This window comes from Sphaerulina musiva, assembly GCF_000320565.1.
Source record: "Sphaerulina musiva SO2202 unplaced genomic scaffold SEPMUscaffold_5, whole genome shotgun sequence".
Lineage (NCBI taxonomy): Eukaryota > Fungi > Ascomycota > Dothideomycetes > Mycosphaerellales > Mycosphaerellaceae > Sphaerulina > Sphaerulina musiva.
In genome coordinates this window covers 483,913-510,024 of record NW_016017387.1, presented here as the reverse complement: position 1 = coordinate 510,024, position 26,112 = coordinate 483,913, and the positions used below count along the sequence as shown (strand labels likewise).

The 26,112-nt window shown below is 51.8% G+C and overlaps 9 protein-coding genes across 9 annotated transcripts; 5 read left to right on the top strand and 4 right to left on the bottom strand.

Annotated features, from left to right (window-relative positions):
• The first annotated feature begins 137 nt into the window (after positions 1-137).
• Positions 138-3,793, top strand: SEPMUDRAFT_125689 (DUF292-domain-containing protein). The gene is made up of 5 exons (XM_016902003.1): positions 138-2,322; positions 2,380-3,146; positions 3,201-3,360; positions 3,413-3,553; positions 3,611-3,793. The coding sequence occupies exon 1, from the start codon at positions 181-183 to the stop codon at positions 1,150-1,152; it is 972 nt and encodes a 323-aa protein (XP_016760633.1). The 5' UTR covers positions 138-180; the 3' UTR covers positions 1,153-2,322; positions 2,380-3,146; positions 3,201-3,360; positions 3,413-3,553; positions 3,611-3,793.
• On the bottom strand, positions 1,980-2,189 carry SEPMUDRAFT_12503 (uncharacterized protein; the record flags this gene model as incomplete). The annotated part of the gene is made up of 1 exon (XM_016901947.1): positions 1,980-2,189. A coding segment is annotated over one exon (210 nt), but the record flags the coding sequence as incomplete, so codon positions are not given.
• SEPMUDRAFT_141416 (amino acid transporter) lies at positions 2,656-4,416 on the bottom strand (the record flags this gene model as incomplete). The annotated part of the gene is made up of 6 exons (XM_016902964.1): positions 2,656-3,146; positions 3,201-3,360; positions 3,413-3,553; positions 3,611-4,049; positions 4,103-4,121; positions 4,185-4,416. 6 exons carry the CDS (start codon positions 4,414-4,416, stop codon positions 2,656-2,658), a joined length of 1,482 nt encoding a protein of 493 aa, XP_016760632.1.
• Positions 4,417-5,345: 929 nt separating this feature from the next.
• SEPMUDRAFT_117096 (Ribokinase-like protein) lies at positions 5,346-6,589 on the top strand (the record flags this gene model as incomplete). Its single annotated transcript, XM_016901308.1, has 4 exons — positions 5,346-5,484; positions 5,533-5,724; positions 5,803-6,244; positions 6,304-6,589. 4 exons carry the CDS (start codon positions 5,346-5,348, stop codon positions 6,587-6,589), a joined length of 1,059 nt encoding a protein of 352 aa, XP_016760631.1.
• Positions 6,590-6,921: 332 nt separating this feature from the next.
• On the top strand, positions 6,922-11,203 carry SEPMUDRAFT_65661 (uncharacterized protein). Its single transcript, XM_016909727.1, has 3 exons — positions 6,922-10,486; positions 10,665-10,766; positions 10,941-11,203. Exon 1 carries the CDS (start codon positions 7,012-7,014, stop codon positions 9,517-9,519), a length of 2,508 nt encoding a protein of 835 aa, XP_016760630.1. The 5' UTR covers positions 6,922-7,011; the 3' UTR covers positions 9,520-10,486; positions 10,665-10,766; positions 10,941-11,203.
• Positions 11,204-11,312: 109 nt separating this feature from the next.
• On the bottom strand, positions 11,313-13,211 carry SEPMUDRAFT_149167 (protein HOL1). Its single transcript, XM_016905383.1, has 2 exons — positions 12,086-13,211; positions 11,313-12,007 (listed from the first exon to the last, which is right to left on the bottom strand). Exons 1-2 carry the CDS (start codon positions 13,097-13,099, stop codon positions 11,411-11,413), a joined length of 1,611 nt encoding a protein of 536 aa, XP_016760629.1. The 5' UTR covers positions 13,100-13,211; the 3' UTR covers positions 11,313-11,410.
• A 366-nt stretch (positions 13,212-13,577) lies between these two features.
• Positions 13,578-16,196, bottom strand: SEPMUDRAFT_149166 (kinesin-domain-containing protein). Its single transcript, XM_016905382.1, has one exon. It carries the CDS (start codon positions 16,167-16,169, stop codon positions 13,956-13,958), a length of 2,214 nt encoding a protein of 737 aa, XP_016760628.1. The 5' UTR covers positions 16,170-16,196; the 3' UTR covers positions 13,578-13,955.
• Positions 16,197-20,226: 4,030 nt separating this feature from the next.
• Positions 20,227-23,598, top strand: SEPMUDRAFT_149162 (Rho GTPase activation protein). The gene is made up of 4 exons (XM_016905381.1): positions 20,227-20,694; positions 20,768-20,901; positions 20,955-21,203; positions 21,262-23,598. Exons 1-4 carry the CDS (start codon positions 20,397-20,399, stop codon positions 23,011-23,013), a joined length of 2,433 nt encoding a protein of 810 aa, XP_016760627.1. The 5' UTR covers positions 20,227-20,396; the 3' UTR covers positions 23,014-23,598.
• A 913-nt stretch (positions 23,599-24,511) lies between these two features.
• SEPMUDRAFT_149161 (uncharacterized protein) lies at positions 24,512-25,819 on the top strand. Its single transcript, XM_016905380.1, has 2 exons — positions 24,512-25,087; positions 25,232-25,819. The coding sequence occupies exons 1-2, from the start codon at positions 24,694-24,696 to the stop codon at positions 25,351-25,353; spliced, it is 516 nt and encodes a 171-aa protein (XP_016760626.1). The 5' UTR covers positions 24,512-24,693; the 3' UTR covers positions 25,354-25,819.
• Positions 25,820-26,112: the final 293 nt, after the last annotated feature.

The window sequence follows — 26,112 nt, the reverse complement described above, 5'->3', positions numbered from 1 at the left end:
AAGCGTCACGGTCCGATATATAGCTCCAAGTGGATCCACTTGACTTCATCTCACAACTTGCAGACCAAGCTCCCTCCTGCCACTCATATCACCCCACGATACAGAACTCTGGCCATAGAAAAGACAACACCACATAGAAGAGACACCACCACCACTACCACTACTGCGCACACGCCCACCATGGCGCCCGCTTCCACGCTAGTCAACAGAATCAAAGTGCAGCTCAAACTGAGCATCGCACGGACGCGAATGGTACAGCAAAAGGACACAGCCCTCGCAAAGCAGCAACGCCGGGAAATGGCGCAACTCCTCGAAGCCGGCAAGATCGAAAGCGCCAAAATCCGCGTCGAAAACATCATCCGATCCGATCTCAACACCGAACTGCTCGAAATCCTCGAACTCTACTGCGAACTCCTCACTGCCCGCGCGGGGCTCCTCGAAGCGAAAGAGTGCGATCCGGGGCTCGAAGAAGCCGTCAAAAGCATCATCTACTCTGCGCCGAAAATCGAAGGCGTCAAAGAGCTCAGTCTGGTTCGACAATTGCTGGCGGAGAAATATGGGAAAGAATTCACGTTACAGGCTATGGAGAATAGCGATGGGAAAGTTCCGGAGCGCGTCTTGAAGAAAACACGAGTCGAACCTCCCGCTCCTGAACTCGTCGAGGCTTACCTTTCGACTATTGCGGAGGCATATGGGATCGATTATCCCCCCGGGGCGAAAGCTGCGCGCGCAGCGGAAATGTCGGCCCAAAATGAAAACTCCAACGATTCCCCCTCCAACGACGACGACGATGATGACAACCCCACCGACGGCGCCCAAAAAGTCCCCGCAGCATCAGCATCGTCCCTAGTAGAAAATATACCTCTACCAACCGAAGAACTCAGCAAAGCGACTCCTCCGCGAAATTTCGGACCCAAAAGTCCTGTCTCGGTTATGCCGCCTTCGCCTAGTACAGATAATATTCGACCGAGAGTGAATTTTCCTGGTGGAGGCGCGGCGACGACGACGCCGTCGAAGAAGATGGCGGACCTGAAGGGGAACAATAATGGTGCCGCTGCCAAAAAGGATGACAGTGGTGGGGGTGGTGGGCCGGGAGGCAAGATTCCGGATATTGATGAGTTGCAGAAGCGGTTTGCGTCGTTGAAGAGATGAGATGAAGTGAGATGAAGTGAGCTGAAGGTGGGAGGGTTTCAGTCTCATATGAAAGTGTATGACTACAACGAATTGGATGAAGCTATGTGGATTACGATTCATGATTGATCAAACAGGGCGAAGACGATGAAAGATCTGTCACAGACTGGTCATATTGGACTCGAGTGGATTACGTGCATTGCGGTATGTAAAGAGATTACATATCGTGCATGCGATGGTTTCTATCCCATCATCCTCTCCGCATGTCTGTGATGCTCAGTGTGGCCGTGGTGGCATCTATCTGCGGCGCGAACAACATCAATTTGTGCTGGCATAGTCCTCCTGCCGTAGCGTCCGAGGGCCGCAAGGAGCAGACTGGCAATAGGTACTTTCGCGCCGTGCATGGTCGCGAGTTCTCAATCAGGCATGTTGTGTTCTCGTCTCGTATCCCGACGATGCTCTCATGTTTTTTCTGCCTGAAGCGACCCCGACCATTTTGAATCAGCTCATCCGATCCAATTCCAGTAGCAGTCATGACGCTGTGCGGTGGCAACCTTGAAGATCTCCAGCACAGGCAGAACGCGCTCCCAGGGCAGGTCCTTCAGGCTCGTCACCAGCTCAGCGGCTTTACCGACGGCGCACAGTGGGCAACCGCCACAGACGCAAGCAATGCGCTCAGTTTCTTCCTCGTGAAACCACTCCAAGTAATCGAGAACATTGTACCAGTGGAGGGCATCGCTCGCCAACAGGGTTCGCGAGTAGTTGTAGTCCAGAATCTCGTCCACGTTATCGGATCCTGCGACTTCGAGCGCCTTGAGGGCTTGAGTGCGATGAGCGCGCCACATGGAGATGTCGAAATTCGGGAGTTGGAACATGAAGTTGTTCATGATGTAGAACACTGGACTGGCTTCGAATCGAATCCGACGGCAGGTGCAGAGGAGAGCCGGCTGGGCGAAGTTCTCCTTGGTGATGAGTTCTGGTTCTCCTTCGTTGAGCAGCAGAGCAGACTCGTAGATCCGATCGCGCACTGCTAGCGGGACCTCGAGGAGGTAACATCTTCCTTCAGTTGGCACGGCGGGGTCGGAGACTGGTACTGGTGAGGGAGACGCTTCGCGTTGTGCCTGCGCCTGGTTCTGCTTCAGGCGCTTGCGGCTGTTGCGCGGCAGTGGTGGCATCTTGGACGTAGTGGACCTGGTATGGGCGTTAGCTAAGTATTGGCATGCTGTGTGTGCTCGAGTGTCTACTTACTCCGATGTCGAGTCGTGTGTTGATGAATTTCGGAAGTGCTGAAGCTGAGACCAAAGCCTTTATAAGAGAGAGATAACCACGCTAGTGGGTACTCCCACTCTCCTCACCAGAGCACGTCCGTATATGAGCCTGTCTCTGCATGAGACGCGTACAGTGGCAGGAAATGTAGACCAGAATTCAAGCAAAACGATGCACTCGCTGCTCTTCTATCGCATAGCGAAGTGGTCTATCAAACTTGGACGCCCGTGCTGTGGCCCCGTTGTTGCTGTCGCTCAATCAACTCGTCTGCAGCCCGGTACCTGAGACTCTCCGTCCTTCCACGAAGTCCACAGGTGCTGTGTAGTGAGTCTTTCCATAAACGACATAGAACACCACCGATATGATGATCACCGCTACCCACACCAAGGGCGCCCAATTGGCCGTCTCCAGATCAACAGGCAGGTTCGTGGGGAAGCAGCAAAAGATGATGATGAAAGCCGAGTACAGGAACGCGAAGGCATTGATCGCGAGTCCATAGCGCCCGAGTGACCATCGGGCTGGTGGGAGCCCCTCCCCCTTGATGCGTCTGAGGAGGACACAGCCGATGCTGATCATATACGTGCTGAGCAGGCCCAACAACGAGAGCGATACGATGATGTTGAAGGCCAACTCGGAGCCGAGCACTATTAGACTGAGAAGAACCACCACGACAGAGGTGACATACACAGCGTTGAAAGGTACGTTCCACTTGGGGTCCATCTTGCTCTGGAAGCTAGAGAACGGGAGACCTGAAAGACGTCAGTGGTCAAATGGTAGCAGCATGCGTGAGAGGGCAGCTCTACCTTTGTCACGCGCGAATGCAAAGATCTCTCTCGCGCAGGTCGCAAGCGCAGTGATGTTGCCCATATAGATCAGCAGGAAAAGAATGACGTTCAGAGCGATTGACAGGGCAGGACTGCCAGTGTTGTTGAAGAGAAGAAGATAGGGAATATCCGCGTTGAGCTGGTTCTACATCAGTGGTGCCAGAGCCACGTTCAAGTGTACATGAACCTACAGTATCCTCGAGTGGCCCGATGCAGAAGAGCATGGTGACCAGCATACCAATACCGAGCAACACGTTGCCAAAGTAAGACCAGATCATTACTCTCGGAACAGTGAGAGAGGCGTTCTCGACTTCCTCGCTTATGTGGACGACCTTCGACCATGGTGTCAGCTCCACTATCGCGGTTGAAGTGTGTTTGGCTATGCTTACAGAATCGCTACCCAGGTTGCAGTACATGACATACACCTGTGAGATCAGATATGCGGCGCCCATGTTGTTGTATCCTGAGTTATCCTGGAAATCCAGAAACACGTCCGAGGCGGAATTCTTTGGGCAGAGCACCACTAGTGGGATCATGATCACGAAAAATCCGATCACATGTCCGAACAGGCAGAATGTTTCCAGAGACGGCAACACGGGCGCTCCCCATGTGTTGAAGAAGATGGTGATCACCGTGAAAGCTATCATGATGAGCGTATACTGCCATCTTTCGAATGCGTAATCTGGGTTCGTCACATTGATCATGGCTTCAATTTGAGTGGTAACGATAAACGTGCTGCTGGCGACACTGGATAGCCAGCCAAGAGTGCTCATCCAGCCGGAAGCATACGAAAGGATACGCTGATACCGCGGGGGCGCGAACTCGCTCCTGTGATCTTATCAGTAAGATTTCCCCAAGACAGAAAGTGAGAAGACGCTTACACCCAATGATATTGCCCACCTGATTGAAGACATGTAGGTCAGCGGATGGCCGGACATGTGGAACCCTCATCGTCCATCTTACCTGCCGTGGGTGCCATGGATTCCATCTCCGCGAGGGAGAGCACAATCGTGGCGTAACAGGTCACTGTCGTCAAGAAACACCAGAACAGCCCAGCATAGCCACCGTTTGTGAACCCAACAGACAGGCTGACCAAGACGAACTCCCAAGTGGCCATGTACACTGAAACAAAGCCGAGAGCGGAGAGGAAGCTGAAGTTTCGCTTGAACTCTTGTTTCTTCCCAAGTCGCGCCATGTCTCGTTCGTCCGAGAGGGTGTTGCCCCATCGCTGGTCTGCGCTGTCATACTTGTCGTCGATGGGAGAGCCCCCATTTTTTCCGGAGACCTGTATAGTGTTATCGCCTTTTAGATCTATATTGTCGTCAGATGCCCGCTGAAGCGAAGAGCTCATTGTTGCTATTGCTTATATGATATTACTGTGGCGAGGAAGAATGCAGAAAAAGAAGTAGAGGACGAGGACGAGAGGACGGTGGCTGCAGTTCATTGTTCTTCGCTAGAACTGCCCAGTACCACTATAGTAGCTCGTGGGGCTCCCGTCGCAGCCCCCTCGCATAAGACCGCAAACCGCTGTGACATTCCTTTCAAAGGAATTGAGTTCGCACGAGCTTATGATTGGTTGTTGTGCTAAACGACGGCCGATAGCACACATACCGTTGAGTAATTGTAATATGTCTTAACATTCTCCTGTCTCCCACTTTCTACCTACGAGCCTTTTCTCAAAGATATACCTCGACAGACGGCAGGTCAAGCGAGGTTCCGAAGGTACGAGTGAGGTTATGAGAAGTAGAATAAGGCCGAGAACGAGCAGAAGATTAGGAGAAGGAGAAGAGGTTAGAAGACTGTCGCGGCCAAGACTCATGACATTTAGGCTAAATTGAACTGGCAATTTGGTGTACCTAAGTACCGTAGGCTTTTCTTCTGGCATCAAGTTTGTAGAGTTCGTGGTCTTGCAGACTTGCAGCAGCATCATCTACTCGGATATCTCTACGGTTGCAAAACATCGCCATGGGTTGGCTGTCTTGGCGCAGAGCTTTGTAGTCTTTGCCATTGCTAAGCGATTGCTGCATATGCGAAACAAACGACAATAGGTGTTGTTGATGCAACCAACAGGATGAGCCCAGAACGCGTCGTATAATTTCGTCCTTGATAATTTACACTGCAAGTATGCCGAGAATGGACGCGACTGGGCAAGGCAGTCCGGCGCCTACGCGTTTCCTTGCGCTGGGAGGTGTATGGCTCGATGAGATCCAAAAGGGAGGCAGAACATTGCACGAGAATGTGTTAGGAGGTTCTGTGACATTTGGTGAGCGCGCGCAGTCTGAAAGGACTCTGTCAATGCTGATGAAGATAGCGACACTCGGAGCACGGCTCTTCACGCCCGTGGACCCCAGCAGTATACGCATGTTGATGGTCAAAGGCAGAGACTTTCCCGCTCAAGTCCTGGACACTTTGCGAGACTGGCAAGTCAGCCTTTCTATATTGGCACGTGGCGACGATGTAGCTGCGGCGAGAGGCATTTTGCACTATGGACAGGATGAGAGCGGTATGGATTCACGTCTTTTCGCTCGAACACGTCTATGTAGACGATCAATATTATGCTGACAGAGCTATCAACAATCAGACAGATACTACCAACGCCTGACCGCACCTCTGAATTCGAGTGTGGATGATGTCGAGCAGTTGGATCTTCTTCACGCCAGAAGCTTCCACTTCTTCGACATTCCAGCTACGCTAAGGGTATCTACGAGCAGAATACGTGAGGCAAGACGGCAACAATACAGGACCAGTCCCGGCGATCAAGCACCGCTTATCATATGGGAGCCTCAAGCAAAATCTTGTAGTCCCGAGACGCTCGAAGAGCATTTGTTAGCAGTCGCAGGCATCGATGTGTTCTCTCCTAACCACATGGAGCTCGCCAGCTTCTTCGAAGCCGAGCATGATGGCGACTTCGATCGAGATCGTGTTGAGCAACAAGCGAAAGTGTTCATTGAGAGCGGCATTGGTGCTGGCACAGGATGTGTAGTGGTAAGATGCGCCGAGCATGGCGCGGTGATCATGTCGAGGTGAATGCTATCATCAATCACGACTTCATCTCGTGGCAAAAGTATCTGACGCTCAGCAGGCTCATCGTACCGACATGGCTACCAGCCTATCACAGGCCGGGCTCTGGTAAAGTGGTGAACTCAACGGGTGCTGGGAATGCCTTCATGGGTGCGTTCGCGATCGGATACCAAGACACTGGGAGCTACATTGAGGCTGCCAAGTATGGCGCTGTCGGGGCTTCGCTTGTGGTCGAGCAGGTTGGAACGCCTATACTAGCCGGCCAGGGACCTCACGAGCTGTGGAACGGAGCCAGCGTCCGCGGTCGCTTGGAAGAATACTCGGTCAGGTGTGTGACATCTGAGTGAAGCGTCCCGAACTCAAGTGGAGGCGAGCTCAAGTAAGTGTCAAGTTTTTTCCTGTTATGAATGCTACTGTGATTGTGGCTACGGCTACGATGACCATATCAATCGATATTGGGAGATCTGCTATAAATCGATGTGTACCTTACCTTATAGGTAAGGTATGTCTAGATGTTCAGTGGCTCTGTTGAACAATACCTGATATTGACCAAGGCAACTGTGGCGGGCGAATGAGGAATGAGACACGTGCTGTCTCGCAGGATTCGCCGAGCTGCGCCTCTCACACCTAACACACCACCTCCAGCAGACAACAACAACAACAACAACAACAACAACAACTTCAGGTACCTGTAGATACCAACAACGACATGCAGGACATACACTTCATCGCATCCCTCCGTCGTTGATAGAAGCTGTTTTGGCGCGTCATGGAAGCCGTGCCGCCGTCATACGCATCCGCGACCGCGATTGATATCTGGCATATCATTGCGCCCTACATTCCCTCCGCCGATCTATGCTCTGCATTACTGGTCTGCAGCAGATGGCACGCTACGTTCGCGCCTCACCTCTGGGGCAACCCGGCGAGTCACTTTGGTGTCGAGAACGATGCAGTCTACGTGGCTCTCACGCGCTTCAGGAAGACTCTTCAAACTGCACGACTCTTCGTGCGGTCTTTGACCCACACCATGCATCTCCCTCCGGCACACGCTGAGCTATACAACGGACCTCATTCGCACTGGCTTCGTGATATAATAGCCAGACTACCAAATTTGCAATCGTTGATCGTGCGGGGATTGCCGTTCTTCGACTATGCAGCACTGCAAGCTCTGGTACTGATGCAAAGCAAGTCTGAGGAAAGGTATGACCTGCCGACTGGTGTCATAGAGCTACCTGCATCTAGGGGGCATTTCTATCAGCGCCCGCGGTCTCCCGTTGACAGGATACCATCCTTCAGCCTACGTTTACTGGATGCATCAAGGTGTCCGAACGTGACCTCAACTTGCCTAGCAGCTGCAATCAGCAGGTTCGAGGGCCTGTTATATCTCGACCTGTCCTTCTCGTATCCTGCACGGGATCCTGCTGTGCTCACAGTACTGGCCAAGCTTGCTGGACTGCAGGTGCTAAAGCTTCGTGGAGTGAGCTTGAAGGACGACAGCATAGAGGTTCTTGCCAGCTCAATTGGTTTGCGAGTAAGAAGTCTTGATATTAGAGACAACCAGGTGACAGATCGGGGAGTCAGAATATTGCTAGACTACTGTTTCGCAAGACAAACTGCACACACCGAGGCAGCTCCAACGGTTATGTTTCAACACTCACCAAACTTGCTGCCTTATTTGGGATCAGAAATGCTCGACATATACCAAGGAGAGGATTTCGAGGCATACTTACGCAATGCGTTCACGGACCGCTTCGTCAGCAGACTAGCTATTGAGGATGCTCCATCTGGGGGCATTACGCACCTGTATATCGCTCGAAACGCTTTAACTGTGGAAGGTATCTCTGGACTTGTGCGATCGGGGCGGCTTCACGTTCTGGACGTAGGTTCTGTGGCTGGCGCCAAGTTTCGACAGCACTTGAATTTTCCAGAAGAGTGCTACTCAGATTCGACAGTCCCTGGCGCTGAGAAGCTCGCTCCAGTCCTTGCAGCCCACGCTGCAGACTGCCTGACGTTCCTAAGGATAGATCACAGCTTGATCACTAAAGAAACCCCGCGAACGAGTGCGTTTGAAGCGATTGTGCATGACCGCGTTGAGCTTGCCGATACAGCAATGCCTCTAATACCTAGACATGCAGCAGAGCTTGATGGCAGCTCTGTCCGGCCAGAAGCATTCGAGCTGGCCGCAGATGAGCAGCCACCCCAGTATGAGCTTGAGGGCCAGCCAGTGCCATTCGTCGGTTCGCCAGCCGTCGATGACACATATAAGGTCGATGCTGTCGAAGATATCCTCGAAAGTGCTTCAGAAGCGAGACGAGATAGTGATTTGGCGCCAGAAGTTGTGAACACCATCTCAAGGAGCACACTTTACCGCACACATCTCAATCCTGGGTCTGCTTTCGGTGAAGACACGATGATTACGACGGCAAACGGACTTGCTACTGCTGTCTCTTCAGTTGGAAGTCCTGCTGTCACGCCGCCACGTACACCCAGGTCACGGACATACTCGTCCATGAACAGCGAGCGACAGGCCAGACTGCGTGCACAAATGGCTGCTGGGCATAGTCTTCATCCGGCCATGCTTCCCCACCTGACTACGCTCGTTCTGACCAACCTTCCTCAATCCTCGTCAAACCCGGCTATCGCTGATCGAATCATTCGCTTCGTCAAAAGGTGTGCAGAAGAGACTGCTCATGCGAGAAGTCAGGCGCTGCTCGATTATTCGTTGCCTCCTGGGCGCAAGGGTCACATGTCTGCACTGAATCAGTCAGCGAACAAGATCTTCGCTTCGAAGAGACTGGTGCTAGAAGTTGCACCAGAGGACGGGGAACGCAGCAGAAAGGCTAGCCCGTGGCAGCACCAGGAGACGAGATCCATGACCAATGATCGAGATAGTGAAGCTCTGTGGGATGCTGCTGCTACCGACTTCAGCTTCTTTGGAGAAGAGGAGAATATGTTCCCGACTATCGAAGCAGGGCTGCCGACCTACAATGTTGCATCTGAGAAAGAGGTGGATTGTGGTCAAGCAGGAGAAGAACGTGCCAGTTCTCAACCTTTATCTGGAATGATCAGCATCGACACTATTGCTGCCCTTTCCAGTTTTCGAAAAGAGCGTAAGTTGGCTCACAACCGAAAGCTTGCCGCTGGCGCGCCACGTGCTGAGACGGAAGGCTTTTGGGATGGTGTCATCCAAGTGGTGCGCTCTCATGCGAACATGCGGAGCGATGAAGAGCTAGACTACTACGGCAACAGATTCACCAACAACTATTTATATCGATAAACTGGACAATTATTTCACATGACTGGCGACGCTTTGGCGACCAAAACTGCATGAGCGCGGTCCGGTTTCCTTCTATCCATCGTATGCTAGACGCTCTTCACATCCTCCCGACTTTCCTGAGCCGTGGTCGCGCTACGTTCGTATCTAACGTAGAACAGGATCGGATCTGGAGCGATTTTCTGGTTAGATGTGTTCCACTCCAGTCTAGAATGCTGCCGTCGCCTCCACTACTCACTGTGAATCTGTGAGACATAGCACCACCACGACTACCACTCCGCAGGGATATGCACGACCTTCTCCAGACGCGTGCACTCTGTGGCATCATTTGATACGCGTCTAATCTTCGGATCCCATGCTTATCGAGACGGCGCTATGTCCGACGCCGGGTCAATTCCGTGGCCTGCAGCGTAGAGCGAAGCCAGCGCTTGGCACTACTGTCGAAGTATCCACGATACGACAATACTACACTGCATGATCTGCGTCCGTCTGGCATTGTTATTGGAGTCGTCGTCTTCGCGCAACGGATTCGGGTTGACTGGAGCACTACTAGTCTTCTTCTAACAGCCCTCCACACAATGAAGCTGACTGCTGCTGCTGGTACCGTATTGGCAACGTGCCACTTTCGCTCCAGAATCCAGTTGGCTCTCGCTTGCTGATCACTCTAGCGGATCGCTGTAGTGGCATCATGGGAACTGGTATGCGTGAACACAATCTGGTTGTGGTTGTTTTTGTCGTGACAGTGACACACCTGCCACGAAACAAGAAATTGGTATGATATGATATGTTGAATGTATAAAGAGGCTACGCATGCCGGTTGTTCCTCGAAACCATCCACCACCACGACATCGAACCAACCAGAACATCACATCCAAACAAACCCAACCAATCTTACCAATCTTTCACCATGAAGTCCGCTATTGCAGTCTTGGCGGTTGTCGCCGCTACCATCAGCTCGGTTTCGGCTTTTGTACGTTTTCTTTTTTGGCTTCCTTTCCTTTCCTTCCCTTTTCCTGCCCATCCCTCCTCCCCCTCCTCATCATCAAGCCTCCTGTACCTACCTACCTGATATTACCTTACCTCACATCACATCACCTCACTCTAACCTTCCCCAAACTAAACTGACCGCCTCCTCCTCACTCAAATAGACCTGCAGACAATCTCAACCCGGTACCTCAACTTGGGCCGGCTACTGTGTTCCCAGCGACGAGGAGAGAAACGGAGGTTGGTTGACGCAGTACTGCTCAGGAGTAAGTTTTTTGTTTTTCTCTCTCTCCCTCCCCCCTCTCCATCCTACCTCCTCGTACCTACGAGTAGGTATAATAGAAGTAGACTGTGTGTTGGGAGGATTTTTTTTTTCTTGTCCTTTTTTCTTGTCGACAAACTTGATAATGGAAAATTAATTTTTGCTCGCGCGCTATTAGGGTAACCCTTGCAAGGTAGAGGGAACTCCTTGCCAGGTTGACAAGTGGGATTACCACGGAGTTTCGTTGTCTACTTGCAGTTAGATATTTTGATACCTACCTACCTACCTACCTACCTTAGGGCTTTGGGGGGTGAGATGGAGGAGGAGGAGGAGGAGGAGGATGGTGTGTAGGAATTGATGATGAGGGAATGAGTGTTTATGATATGGGCATGCAATTGTGCGAGTAGTCCAGTTTTTGTTAGGTGTTAGGGCTAGGGCGACCTACTATCGACTTTTCTAGTCAATAGTGGTATATATATCAATATTGATTGGGTTACATGTCTACGCCAATGAAAGGTTACTGCTGTCTCCATTGTGGTGTTGATGTGGGAGGTAAGGGACTGTTTTTTGATGATGTACCTATATCTAAGGTAGGTACACACTCTCCACATGGCAATGCAGGTAGAGAAAGATTGTGGAATAGGTAATTTATCGCTCGCCATCGCGTAAATACAAGAAGCGCTGATAACGCGGATACGTCCAGCGCCTACAAGCTTTACCCCAGATCATCATCGGGATAGTCGTGAGATGGAAAACCAACGAGAGGACTCCAATAGCAATAAAAGTGCCTGCTAATCCGCTCGCGTCGATCCAGTAGCTCGTCACAAACGTGAAAACGCATGCGAGTGTGTTATTAATAACAGCGACGCCCACCATGCCTTCGAGGACCATTTCCGGGTAAGCGTCCATGAGATATGCCATGGAGATGTCGCCTGCGCAACCAAAGCCGAATCCGGTCATAGCAAGTCCGATATAAGGTCCGGGCCAGTTCCAACCCTTGGAGGATCCGATGCCGAAGAGCATAAGGCCGGCGGGATTGATGATGGCGGAAAGGTACATGAGCCAAAGGCGATCTTCGGCTTCAGAGACGCCTCCGCGTCGCTTTGCCATCCATTTTACGAAGATGTCGGAGAACCAACCACCGTAGATACAGCCGATGGTTGCGCCGATGAGGGTGGGTACGTTCATAATTGCTACGGCCTGGTTGGTGTAGAACCATGGAGCTTCATAATAATTGTCCTCTTCCTGGAAGTGGTGGGGACGTGAAATCAGCAAATGTCTCTCCAGCACGTTGGGGGGCTACTGTGTTCAGTGGACACTTACGACAGTCAGATAAAAAGTAAGCCATGCATCTTGGGCTCCCCACTGTAGGCCAGAGTAAATGACAGCCGGGAAAGCAAAGACTCGAAGAGTATGGAATAGACGGCGAAAGTACTGCTTGAAACCCAGACCAATCATGTTGGGCGCTGGAGTAATGACTGCGATACGCTCTCTGTATGACTTCTTGCGATCAGCGCCCATCTGTGTGCTGTCATTGGAAGCAAGACAGTCGATTGGCTCGGGGGTGTCTGGTGCTTTCTTGTCGTCTGCAAGTGTGACGATAGCTGACCCGCCAGGCTGCCGGCCAAGGACGGCTTCACGATGGAAGGACGTCTCCTCCAAGCCGAAGAAGAACACGAGCAAAGTGCACCCGCACACAATCGCGCCTGTCCAACCAATCCATCTCCAACTTTCTATGGCAATATATCCTGCGATCAATGGACCTAGGAAAGTCCCGACCGACGTCGCCCAGATGTATATACCAAGAACCGAGCCTCTCTGGTGCTGGAAGAATAGATCGGACAGTGAAAGTTGCGCCAATGCCTCTGCGCAACTCTCAGACGCTCCAACAAACATTTGGTTCCAGATGGAGTCTTGTACGTTTTGTATGCGAGCGAACCAGATAGAGCCTACGAGACCGAAGGTCAAGCAGATCAAATATTGAATGCGACGGCCATATAGCCATGGCATAGGAGAAGCTAGCAGCGCCCAGTAGCCAATCGAGGCGAAGAGTACTCCCGCAGCCGTGTTGGCAACATCATATGATATGTTGAGCTCTTCCAGCAGACCGTCAGCGGCGGCACCGGCGTCATTAGAGATGGCGGCAGTGAGGGCCGTGACATACAGCACCAACGCCGCATGCCAGTACTTCCGTAAAGGCGACCAGTTCATAGGATCGTTGGGGCTATTCGTCGGGGGTGGTGTCAAAATGAGCTCCTGGTCATGAAGATCGCCAGAGTCGCCGCGAACGAACATCTGGATGGTCCCGGGCAGCATCTGTCCATCTGGGTCGGCCATGTTGCAGTTACGGGGCACTTTGATGCCCACAGTGTCTGAGGTTGGGGAAGTCTTCACTTGAACAAAGTTCGCTGGTGTCCCGCTGCGGTGCGCTTGGTCGTGCTGCTGTCAGCGGGAGTGCGAGTGCATGGCGACGTGTTCTAATTAATGGCGTCGACGGTGACCTCCCGGGTGCGAGCAGCAGCGTGCATGTTCTGGGTGTTGGTAATAATACAAGGGGTGTTTCTCTGGGATGCAATACAAAGTCTCTGCAGTCGACCAGGAGCGGAATATCGGGTGTGTGTTGTTTGCTTATCAGATAGCGTGTGGGAGGGTGGAGGTAGGTAGTATAGCCTACGGGTGGGAAGTTCGATGCGACGACGATCTCGAGGCGAGGCCGCCCGAGACTGAGCCCGAGTGGCGTTTCTCCAGAATAATTGCGCCGTAACGGTGTCTTGCGAAAGGATATCCCTGTTGCAATGTTGCTTACACACACCCCCCGAAGTGTGTTCAACCTCTCAGCGAATCCTGAGGCCCTGCCAGTGTCGTCACTGTCGTGACTGTCGTTCAGGGCTGTTCTGGCAAATAAAACCCTCGAAAACAGAAATGGCAAAGCCGCGAGAGTGATGTTAGATCTGCAGGTACTGTACAGTGTACACGGGAATCGTTCACACGATATTTCTAGGTCCATGATGGGACTGTCTGGGCAGAGACTATCTTTTTCTGCCTTTCAACCCAGAGCAATGCTAAAACTCCATCTCCTATGCAAATGTACAAATCCCCCAGCGCCACGCTTGCTGAACCCAGAGCAGATGCGGAAGCGATACGAGATGAACACAAAGGTCCTCAAACAAGCAATAGTGCACTCACGCAATTCTCAAAACTCCAGCGCACCGAGACCAACCCTCATGTTCTCTACCGTCTTGACTCCGACGCCTTTCAGCTTCCCAAGCTGTCCCAAATTGGTGACACTATCGTCCAAATCGCAAAGACAGTTCACAATGGCTTCGGCCTTTTTCGCCCCGACTCCCTTCAGGAGCTTGATCTGGCTGACATCTTTCGTGTTAATAATGCTGAGTAACTGCTTTGTCCTCGGAGTTTGAGACAAAAGCGAAGCGGCTAATTCGTCTTCAGAGTCGTTGTCGTCGGGGACAGATGAATATTTCGCAGGCTCAACATGGCGCGGAGGCGGTACCAGCGCGCGATCTGTTGGCTTTGAACGCTGCCTAATCTTTGTTCTGGGCCGGTACGCGAACTCATCATCTTCCTCTTCGTACTGCTCGTCGGCGTGCACATCATCCTGCTCTTCGTGGTAGCTTTCGTCCTCATCTTCGGCATATCGACTTCGTCTCGTGACTGGCGCCGGGCTGAATCGCTGAGCCATCTTCTCTGCAGTCCTGGCAGCAATCCTCTCTTGCAAAGCCGCCAGCTTACGTGCCAACTTTTCGTTTCCAGGAAAGTAGGGAAGTGCTAACTGGTACATCTTCACAGCGCTAGCGTCCTCTCCCCGCACCTGGTGCTGCTTTGCCATCAGCAAAAATTGAAGCCCCTCTGCGCGCTCTGTTTCTTGGCCCTCGACACGTTTCTCGAGTGCGTCTAGCCGCTTCTGTACTTCATCCGAGATGGGTTCCTGAGTGGTGACTGAGAGGTTCTGATCAACTCGACCAGCTAGCGCTTCTGCGACTTTACGTTCGATAAGTGCTTCAATGCTATCGCTTGTCATGGAGGACTGCAGCGGTCGGGACGCATTATTCGTCTTGATCGACTTGGACGGCCTGCTCAGAGCGTTCATCGCCTCGCTACTAGCGACTCGTTTTGGCGACTTGATTCCTGGGAGGACTGTTCTAGAAGAGGCCGTGTTGGCGAGGTTCGCAGGTTTCGTCTTCACGGGCTTGTCTGCAAAGACTGCAAATTGTTTGACCGGCTTAGGCACATTCGATACATCATTGAGCGCACTACTTTGGGAGAGCAGCTTGGGTCGTAGTGGCTGTCGATTCATGGCGGGTCCAGAAGACAAGGCCATCTTCACGTCCTTGCCTTTCCCCTCCTTGAAAAATGGTTGGTTCTCAATCTCGTTGACTTCGATCTTTTTGGTGCGATTTGCGAAGTTGAGACTGCTCAAGGTGTCGAGGTGGTAGCTCCTAACTGGGGCCAGGTTCAATATCATGATAGTGAGGCCATTGTTTTGCCCCAGAGCAAGTATACGAGTCATCTTTGACTCTCTGTACGGCACACGCGACTTTTTCTGTGAGATTGCTTCTACACAGGACGCCAATACGAATAAGCTTTTATTGATGGCCGAGGACTCCACGAGACGCTCCTTGTTGTTGTCCGTTCGCCGGTTATCCTCTGATCCGGCAAGATCAATACATGATGCAGTGCTCACTCGCAGCTCTTCTCCCGTTGCTTGCGTGACCTTGACGCACAGAATAGCATGGGATCTGGAAGAGTGCGCGTTCAGCTTGGTAGCTGAAGTCGATCGATTCAGGTTCGCTTCGTCGTATAGGTTCTCAAACTCTTTCAAGCTCGTGCATGGTCGTTCTGTCAAGCCGACAATGACGGCTTTCCCTTTGGACGTGTCTCTGATGGGCAGTCCGGCTATCGTTCGTTTTTCCGGAGGCTCGAAGAGGTCGAAGACGCGGTCATTGTAGATCTCGTAATAGCTCATGTGCACCTCGACCTGCGTCTCGCCCGCACTGTCCTTTTCCACCTTGCGCGCTCGGCGGTAGATGCTAGATAGCAGTCGCGGAATGACGCCTCGATCCGCCATACTCTTTCCACCTCGCATGGTGTGTGTTTTTCCCGTCCCTGTGACGCCATATGCGAAGAGCGTGACATCGAAGCCCTTGAACAGGTGCTTGACGGTCGGCGAGACTTCCTTTTCGAAAATGTCCTGCTGCGTGGCGTGTCGTCCGTAGACCGACGAGAAGTCGAAGGTGAACAGCTCCGACTCTTTTCGCGGATTCGGTATCCGGACTATCGACTCGTGGTCGCCCGTCTCGCCTGGAGCCTTCGCCGCGTCGACAATGACATCCTTCTCGATTTCCTTCGCGAGTAGAGGGCGGATCCGTGCCACTACTCTCACTGACATGTTGTTAGTATGCCGCTGAAAGATACCAGAGTCACACTCAGGTGCTGCGGCTTCAGGCGTGAGAGAGAGAGGCGAGAGAAGAGCTCTAGGGAGGTGAGTTTGATTATTTGATACGCGCTAGTATTGATTCCAATCACGGAAGGAGCATTATTACTGGTTTCCGAAGCAACCAACAATCTTGGCATCATTGTTCCCCTTCACATCTCCAACCTCATACCACTCCCGTCTTCATTCACTTGGATTTCTTGACTTCTACATCATCCACCGACGGAGTCACCATCGACACTTCATGCGATTTATAGGAACGTCTTGCTGCAGTCATCGGCGAGAACAAGTAGTACGACCAGGCCATCGGCTCGAATTGTCTGAGCTTTCAATCTGGCGCCAGCCTCGCCAATGAGGACGCAGCATTCATGGCCAACGAAAGAATTGTGAGACTTCACTTCTGGCTACTTCAAGGACAGACAACCTGTAGACGCGTTCAACACGCGCAGATCTCGCACAGTTCCTTCCGCGACCTTGTCTCTCGCTGTCCAGCATCTCCGATATTGCACCGCTCTGGCAGCGCGAGCGCGATCCACATACGTAAGGCAGAGTCTGTGGGACCGTACCACGGTGGTATCATTTCAGGCGCTTCTATTCTTTATATCTCTTTTCAGCACCATGTCTAACTCTCCCTACGTCTCTCGTTGTGCGATTTCCTTCGTTTTGTTTACTGCTGAAGCCGGTCTTCGCATCCTAATCACTAATAGACATCCTTCCTCTGGTAGCAAATAGATAGAAGAGCACTGAAAATGCTTGGAGCACGCCATATCCTCCTTCTGCTACTATCTGGGCCTGCAAGAACAACCGCTGGGACTCTAATGCCACGCTGTGCAAACACCAGCTCCAAAGCGATCTCATCAGCTGGCGCCTCTACGAGAACAACGGATCCTCAATTCGCAGGAGCGAGCGCAACAGCAAAGCTTCCTGTCGTTATTACCGAGTATAGAAGCGCTGCTCCAAGCGCAGACTCGGCATGTAGCCCTTCGCGAAGTACAGATGTGAATGGGGAGTGCGGAACATCGACGAAGACCACAAACACACCCCCAGTCTATTTCAGCTATGCGCCTGAGAATGTGTCGACTAGGTCTCCAACGAGTACCACCCTTGCGAAGTCCGCGTCTGATCAGAGAACGCCCCTTGGTACAACCACGTCGTCCGCGCAAAGCAGTTCCAGCGCGTCTACTATCATGTCAGCACAATACAGCTATGCTTCCCACGAACCAACATCGGATAACGTGCCTATTACGAGTACATCTTCTACCATATCTGCCCCGATTGCCACAACGGTGCTACTCAGCACAACTTTCGTGACACGCTATACGACTGTATATCGCAGTATGCCGGATACAAGAACGGAAAGCAAACTTATGTCAAGCTCGCTGCCTCAGAGAAGCCCTACGTCAGATTTGAAGAGCACGACAAGTACAATCGTAGCCACCACAACATCTCCTGCACAGAGTCCAAGCAGGTCTAGTACGGTGGAAAGTCTTCCGACAGAGACAGGATTGAGCGCTACTACGACAGAAAGCAGTCGTGCCGTGACGATTCCCACGATAGCAACGACATCATCAGGAATCGACGCCTACACCTACGCTCCCGGAGGGACGATATCGCCCTCCTTTTCCTCCACCAGTACGACGTCGACGGCCTCGACAACATCAGAGACTGCATTTACCTCAAGCAGGACAAGCTCCTCTTCAAGCCGACCTTATTCTTCGCCAAAGGGCGGGATCACAATCATCCCAATTGACCCCAACGTTTCTATTGTCACTGTCACGATTACGGATGCAGGCCTTCACCAAACAGCCACAGAGACTGGCGCCAGGATCACGGTCACGGTGACCTCCGGATGATGTGGTCGTGGTTATGCATGGAAGGATCAATTGTGCACATACAGGTGTTGGAAAGCAGTGGCATGGCGCAGCGGTGAAATGCAATTTCACTATGGGGGATCAGGGCTGTCCGCGGCAATGAGATGCTCAGACTCCATTAATACAGATTATCACGAAAAGGCCCAAACAACGGTATCCAGGATGGTTGTCACTCGAAGGGACGCTATGCAGTCGCACTTCAACATGTCTACATGATTATTGCTTGTCTGAATAAATTGTCGTATCGTGTTCTTGGCACTTGCAAGTAAAACATGCTCTCCATCCTAGGGCTCCGTGATCCATATGCCAGGAGTCCCAGGACTGTGATGCTCTTCTGACACTGACTGACAGGGTCTCAGATTTAGCTTGTAAAGCACAAACCAGGATAATATCAGATTCCATCCGAGACTTGTTCTGTTATCAGTCCTTCCTGTGCGCAAGCTCCTTCTCGGGATGTGTTTCAACCTGAGTCCCAGGAGCCCAGTCTTTCATGGGGCTATATATGGACCATGGAAAAGCATGTTTCTCCCAGGAGAGACGAAGAGTTAGGACTCCAGCACATCTCGTGGTCGATGTGCACGGCGCCACGGCCGTGCTGTGTCCGTGGTCAATGCTCCTTCTTCCTGGAGAACATGCCACTTGACCCGCACGTGGGATGTGTGCAATCGCGCATCCTCAAGGGTGGAGCAGCAAGTGAGGTACAGTAGAGGTAAGGTACCTCCTTACCTACCTACCTACCTACCTTGGCATACGTGGGCGTCTGTATACATCTCTACATGTACCTACAGGGTGATGCTATGTAAATACAGAAGAGCTGTACCCTTCCATAGGGCAAATTCAACTACATTCCATGGACTTTCGCACACCAACTTAAGGATTTCGTTACTAAACGAGACGCGCAGTCTTTCAGCTTGCCTATACCTCCTACCAGAGAATTAGACATGCAGATGAACGATGAACTGAAGACCTATGGTCCGGCGGGCGGCAGTTGGGAACTAGACGAGCGCTTATTTGCGCGGCATGACGCTGACACCAGACAGGGAACATATTGGTGCATTGATCTTGTAGGCATGGGGCTCAATGAGGGTGAGAGAGTGTTGCGCATTGACTCCATTGACATTTGCTGTGGGACTGATGCCTACCTTCTCCTGCGGTATTATCCTGACAAGACGTCAACAGCATGCTCCCTCCTATGCCATGAGATTGTGGGATCCAGATGTGGATCAATTTGCCACTGCCACTCCGTGATCGACGAGGCTGCACGCGCCAGGCAACTCGCGCCGCTGCATTGCGGCAGGGGTGGGTGTGCGCAATTCCTGCCCATTCCTCTCGGAGGTACTGCGCATAGCAGTGATGAAGCATTTGCGGTTCGGCTGGAAAGTTGGCGGAGGCTGTGGAGGTGATCATGAGCCTTTGCCGTGGCGTGAGCTCGTGATGCAGCAATGCAGCAATGCAGCAATCAGGTATGCTGCCCCAGGGCCAGGGAAGTGTAGATAGCGATGATCGCATACCGTACCCCGACACCCACGGAGGCACTCTGTATTTTGCTGTATGTACGCAGATCGAAGTGTCGCCTCCGCTGGAGCCCTGCAGCCGTGCTCGCCAACGCTGCCCCTGGAGGCTGGTGGACAGTGGAGGATACCGAGCTGGCCGAGCTCAGGAAGTACACAATACGGTACATGCCTAGGTAGGTGTGTATCCATATGTACATAGTCGAGGTACTAGCGCAACACATCCTCGTCCGAGGGTCCTCCGTGCGCCAAAAGCGTCTCCAAGTCCGTCGTCTATGCTGCGACTGCACGCCGACCAGGGAGGATTGATTGTCTTGCTGGAGAACTCTATAGTCAGGCTCTCCAGAGAACTGTCCATATCTACCTGACCTGACCTCTGCCCTCTGAACCCCTTCATCACGGACCCGGTACCGCGAAAAGCGAATCTCACTGGTGCTCTCCCGCCGTTTCAGAGACGCACTCGAAACACCGTCGCAAACGAGACTCACTGGCGGACGAAAGAGACAGCCCCACTGAACCAACCAGTAACCAGCAACCAGCAACCAGCAAGCAAAGCAAAGCAACATCATCACGCACCACACTACACTACCACCTCCTCCTCCTCCACCTCCATCTCCGCCTCCACCTCCCGCCAGCGCTACCCCCTCCGCCGCCAGCACGCCTGCTGTCCGCCGCCGCACCCACTCACCGCGCGCATGCGGTGCACACCCGCCCATTGTGCCTGAAACATCTCAGTCTCCTCGATTGGGGCGGGAAATTGGTCAGCACACGCGAGGCGAGAGCCCCGACGGTAGGGCTCTATGGTCTCTGGGCGCATTCCAGCACCCTCTTTGTTCAACTCGACTGCGAAATTGCGGCCTTCGGACGACAGCAGCGAGCACTCCACGTGTACCATGGCCGTATCGATGCTCAATACTCCTTCGCGCGCCTCGACGTCGTCCCAGAGCTCGTCCTTCGCACAGGTCACACGCCAGAACACAATGAGCTCGCAGGAGGGCTCGCGCAGTATGCGCGCATCGAAGCGCTACTCGGTGACTGCGCTGTACTTGTCGATGAACGGTCAAAGGGATCTCGAAATAGAAGATGATCTGGCAAGAGGTATGGATACGCAGTAGTGACCGGATCCTCCGTGGTCATGAGGTATACATGTACTGATAACCCTGGCAAACAGCTCAGAAAGCACTCCGGGAGCTGAAGGGCAAGATATCGTCACAGTCCAAGAAGAACTTCGTGCTTGAAAAGGACGTGCGCTATCTGGACTCCCGCATCGCATTGCTCGTGCAAAACCGCATGGCATTGGAAGAGGTGCGCCATACATATCATGTGATCCCAGTGGCCCATGGCTAACATGCGCATAGAAAGAAGAAGTTGCCAGCCATCTCGACGACTCTCTGGATTTGAGCGAGGGCTCCTTTCCCAACGACGAAAAGACGCAGAAGTACGGCAATCTGCTTTTCCTGCTTCAAAGTGAACCTCGACATATTGCACACTTGTGCCGGCTGGTCACGATGGCCGAGATTGACCAGCTGCTTCAAACTGTCATGTTTACAATATACGGAAATCAGTACGAAAGCCGAGAAGAGCACTTGCTACTAACTATGTTCCAGGTGAGTGGGCGCGCCATGCAATCTCTCCATTGCGTCTTGCAACACTGACAAGCCGTAGTCTGTTCTGACGTTCCAATTCGATCATACGCCTGACTACTCGTCGCTATTACGAGCGAATACTCCGGTATCACGAATGATGACCACATACACGCGAAGAGGACCCGGACAGAGCTATCTCAAGACGGTGCTTGCGGAGCGAATCAACTCGTTGATTGAGATCAAAGATCTGGACCTTGAAATCAACCCGTTAAAGGTATATGAGAGCATGATTGGCAAGATTGAAGCGGATGGAGGAAACTTGCCGAGTGACCTGCCAAAGGGTGTGACGGCAGAACAGGCCGCGGCGAACGAGAACGTGCAGAGGATCATTGCCCCTCGCATCGAAATGCTCATCGAGATTGCTAACAGCTTTCTGAACACGATCATCGACGGCTTGGAAGAAACACCATACGGCATCAGGTGGATATGCAAGCAGATTCGCAGCTTGACCCGGCGAAAGTACCCGGATGCGTCGGAACAGACATTCTGTACACTGATCGGCGGATTCTTCTTTTTGCGGTTCATCAACCCTGCCATTGTCACACCGAGGTCATACATGCTCATTGAACGCACACCCGCCGAGAATCCCAAGCGAACTCTCACCTATGTCGCGAAGATGCTACAGAACCTGGCGAACAAGCCTAGCTATGCAAAGGAGCCGTACATGCAGAGATTGCAACCCTTCATTCAGCATAACAAGGAACGCATCAACAAGTTCATGATTGATCTTTGCGAGGTGCAGGACTTTTACGAAACACTCGAGATGGACAACTACGTTGCGCTTTCCAAGAAGGATCTTGAGCTGTCAATCACGCTTAATGAGGTATATGCGATGCATGCTTTGCTTGAGAAGCACCAAACAGAGCTGGCCAAGGAGGAGACGCATCACCTCAACCAACTGCTTGCCGAGATTGGGCCCGCGCCCGCGCAGCTACCAAGGAAGGACAACCGTGCGATCAACCTCCCGCTGTATAGCAAATGGGAGACATCCCTAGACGACTTCACCGCTGCACTCGACATCACTCAAGAAGAAGTCTACTTCATGGAGGCAAAGGCGACATTTGTACTCATCCTTCGCTCACTGCCTGCTAATTCGGTCGTCATGCGACGACCACTACGACTTGACCGAGTTGCCGAAGCAGCAGCAACAACGAAAAACGATTCCGTCATGGTGCGCAAAGGCATCCGAGCAATGGAACTTCTCAATCAGTTACAAGAACTCCACATTGTCGATAAGGACGACAGTTACGCCTTACTTCGAGACGAGATTGAGCAAGAGCTGATCCATCTGGGGTCATTGAAGGAGAAGGTGGAGATTGAGACGCAAAAGCTCGGCGAAGTGTTCCGAACGATTCGCGATCACAATGCATATCTTGTCAGCCAACTGGAAACGTACAAGAGCTACCTGCACAATGTTCGTGGCCAATCCGAGGGCACGTCTAAACGAGGACAATCGACCAAGGTGCTCGGGCCGTATAAGTTCTCGCATCAAGAGCTCGAGAAGCAGGGTGTCATCCAGAAGAGCAATGTACCGGAGAACCGAAGAGCCAACATCTTCTTCAACATCACCAGTCCCAGTCCGGGCACGTTTGTGATCAGCTTACACTACAAGGGACGCAATCGTGGTCTCCTCGAGCTGGACCTGAAGCTGGACGATTTATTGGAGATGCAGAAAGAGCAACAAGAAGACCTCGATCTCGAATATGTCCAATTCAACGTGACGAAAGTGCTGCAGCTTCTTAACAGACGGTTTGCACGGAAGCGCACGTGAGGCAAGTCCGATCAACAGCGGAAACCCATGTTGGAGGATTGATGTGTACTTGTACGTGCCGGTACGATGCTACGACCAGACCCCCTTTGGTGCAAGGGCATCGCGCAGGACGGTGTGGGATGGATGAGCGACTTGTCTTCTTTTGTTTCTGTCTTTTTTTGGTTTCTGATTCTTTCTTTTCTAACTTCGTGCCTATTATTTGTGATACCCGTGGGAGAGGAGAGTCTGTACGATTATACGCCATAACTGGGGAAATGGGAAAGGAAAGGGGGAGGGGGGAGGGGGCAGGAAGGAAGAACATGACAAGCACAGATGCGGTAGATGTTGCAGGCGTCTGGGACAAAAGGCCTCTTCTTCGGATTGATGGAGAAGGGAGCAGCGTGGGCCCGGTTGCTACTATTGGGAACAATTTATTGATGCGAAGGGTTTGACGAGAAACAAAGCATACATACATACATGCCTTAAAAAGAGGACAGGTTCCCGAAGGGCATACGGTTAGAAACTGTCGAGGCAACGACGAGTGAGAGAGAGAGCGAGAGAGAGCTTTGATAAATCAAGCGAAAACCTAATAATGGAGAGATTATGAGCAAGATTACACATTAAGGCTGTTCCAGTCTCTCTTTTCCCTCGTTTTGAAGCCATCGCTGTGAAAAGAAGAAGAAGAGTAGCTTACTACAGAAGAACAGCAGTAGAGCAAGACACAGAGCACAAGAGATCGGGGAGTACAAGGTAGTGTACAACAGGGAACTACATCCTCTCCGTCGACGATCTTGGCCGATCTTGAGGACTCTACCTACAGTACCTCCTAATACATCACGGATCTCCGAAGAAGAATGAGTAAGACGCGGACGGAAGATTGTATACCTGTCTAAGGTACCTGCCGTTGTTTTCATCAGGAGATCTTGTCCTAGGTATCAGGTTGTCTTTGGCTCACCAGAATGATGGCGAAGGAATTTCACGCCAACAGAACCCCGAACATTGTTTGCGAGCCGCAGTTGCATCGAGGACAATCGTATATACCTACCAGGTATAGTAAAAGGTACATACCTGTATATATGTATATGTACCGGTGGAGTTCCGTGATGATGATGATGATGACGATGATGACAACGACGACGACGACGACGACGACAGACGATCCCCCACACTACCGAGCATCACTGACAAGACTGACTGACCCCCATGCTTACACGTACCTTAATTCTTGTGGTTGTGATGGGGTCACACTGGCATGCATGCATGCATGAAGAAGGTTTATATATATTAAGGTACCTCCTTTGTTCCTTTGCTTATCGTCGTTATCGGGTCATATGCGTTACGCATAGCGGCTCTAGAGGGGATGTCGCTTGGCTACCAGGTACCTTACCAACCTACCTCCGTAGGTCATGTAGCTACCGTTCGTGACTCCGACTGTAGGTAGCCTGTTGTGTAGAAGGAGCGGTTTCTTCTTCCTCCTCTTCTTCTTCTTCTTCATCTTCATCTTCATCTTGCACGCATACACGCACACGCTACCTACGCTACCTACCTACAGCTATCATACTATACCATACCTACTACCTAAGAAACAACCTTCAAGACAATTCACATAGCGTCATCACTACTTTCTCTCTTCTGCTACCACAGAATCTACCAAGACTAGCCACGCACTCCCTCACTCAATCCCTCCCTCACTCAATCACCATGTCCTCCTCCATGCCCATCCCCAAGCGGAAGCAACCTCTTCCTACCCTTTCCGGCTCGAGCTCGAGCAGCTCAAGCTCCTACGGAAGCTCCTCATCCATGAGTCCTCCCCGAACGCCCTCGTCGTCGACCACGCCGTGGAAAGGCAAGAGCAAAGTGCCCATCGCTTCTTCTTCGTTTTCAGCCTCCTCTTCTTCTTCAGCCTCTTCTTCAGCTACTCCTGCTACCGCCGCCTTCACATCCTCACCGCCCATCTCCCCGCGCCGACCCAGCCTCATGGGCAGTTCCCTGAGCAAAAGCGAGTACACCGTCATCAACCTCAGCCACCACGAAGACGGCCCACCACGCCTAGTCACGTGCGTCAAGAGTAGTCAAGGATTTGATTGGAATCAAGGTTAGTAGCAACAGCACGCAAGCAAGCAAGCAAGCAAAGCAATAGTGATCATCGTAACTATGTACTCCCGGACAAGAACGATCTTTATGGTTGAATGGGAACAGGAGACTGATGGGGATGCACTATCCTCTGTGAAATTTCTAGAACTGTTCCTGCCTTCGTACACGAACGAGTATGGCGAGTCTTCGGATTTGGAGCATCGCCCGGATCCGGTCGAGGAGATTGTGTTGACGGATGAGGAGGCTGCTGCTATTTTGCCCGTTTGAGGAGGAGGAGGAGGATGATGGAAGAAGCTTGGAAGGAGAAGAACAAGAAGAACAGGAAGAGGAGAAGGAGGTGCGATGATGATGATGATGATAAAGAACAACAACTACGACGACGATCTGATATCTTGTGCATGGCGAGAGGCGATTTGAAGCAGGGAGAATCTTTCACGTTTCTGGACTGGGAAACACACATTGGATGGGCGTGGATGGGAACATGGGATGGAATTGGGCGATATTCATTTTCAGGGCGATGGAGTATATAAGAAGGCACGACTTGCATTTGTCTATGACAATAGCTTAGTATGGAACGGCCAAGGTACTGTTAACACCTGTGTGTTGGGGAACTAGGTAGGCACTCTTGACATCATAATCACCTGCAATGAAGAATGGGAGAAAAGAAACAATATTGGCGTATTGGGGATAGGGACAGATCTGGTGCTATACTCAGGTATATAAGGTACATTACTTACTCAACCAGAAGGGCACGATATGATGTCTATCTATGTAATACTTGGACTGCTCGTTTTCGATTTCGCTAACGTATCTCAACAACTGTAAGACAAAACTATATCCTCCATTGCCTTAAGTATACTACCAAGTACGCATACTATTATACTTACCTACAGCTTCCATAGCCTCTTTATACTACCAAAATCCGCCGCTAGCTTTCTACGTACCTTCTCTTCCCCTTAGAATCCCTCCCTCTCCCTCTCCCTCTCTCTCTCTCTCTCTCTCTCTCTCTCTCTCTCTCTCTCTCTC

What these genes read in the sequence shown, in the direction of transcription:
- SEPMUDRAFT_125689 (XM_016902003.1), top strand. Translation starts at nt 181, where the DNA reads ATGGCGCCCGCTTCCACGCTAGTCAACAGAATCAAAGTGCAGCTCAAA.
- SEPMUDRAFT_65661 (XM_016909727.1), top strand. Translation starts at nt 7,012, where the DNA reads ATGGAAGCCGTGCCGCCGTCATACGCATCCGCGACCGCGATTGATATC.
- SEPMUDRAFT_149167 (XM_016905383.1), bottom strand. Translation starts at nt 13,099, where the DNA reads ATGGCCGACCCAGATGGACAGATGCTGCCCGGGACCATCCAGATGTTC. An exon ending in TTACTTTTTATCTGACTGTC is followed by an intron (nt 12,008 to 12,085) that starts GTAAGTGTCCAC and finishes CACCACTTCCAG; the next exon opens with GAAGAGGACAATTATTATGA.
- SEPMUDRAFT_149166 (XM_016905382.1), bottom strand. Translation starts at nt 16,169, where the DNA reads ATGTCAGTGAGAGTAGTGGCACGGATCCGCCCTCTACTCGCGAAGGAA.
- SEPMUDRAFT_149162 (XM_016905381.1), top strand. Translation starts at nt 20,397, where the DNA reads ATGGTCTCTGGGCGCATTCCAGCACCCTCTTTGTTCAACTCGACTGCG. An exon ending in ACCGCATGGCATTGGAAGAG is followed by an intron (nt 20,902 to 20,954) that starts GTGCGCCATACA and finishes ACATGCGCATAG; the next exon opens with AAAGAAGAAGTTGCCAGCCA. An exon ending in TGCTACTAACTATGTTCCAG is followed by an intron (nt 21,204 to 21,261) that starts GTGAGTGGGCGC and finishes GACAAGCCGTAG; the next exon opens with TCTGTTCTGACGTTCCAATT.
- SEPMUDRAFT_149161 (XM_016905380.1), top strand. Translation starts at nt 24,694, where the DNA reads ATGTCCTCCTCCATGCCCATCCCCAAGCGGAAGCAACCTCTTCCTACC. An exon ending in AGGATTTGATTGGAATCAAG is followed by an intron (nt 25,088 to 25,231) that starts GTTAGTAGCAAC and finishes TGAAATTTCTAG; the next exon opens with AACTGTTCCTGCCTTCGTAC.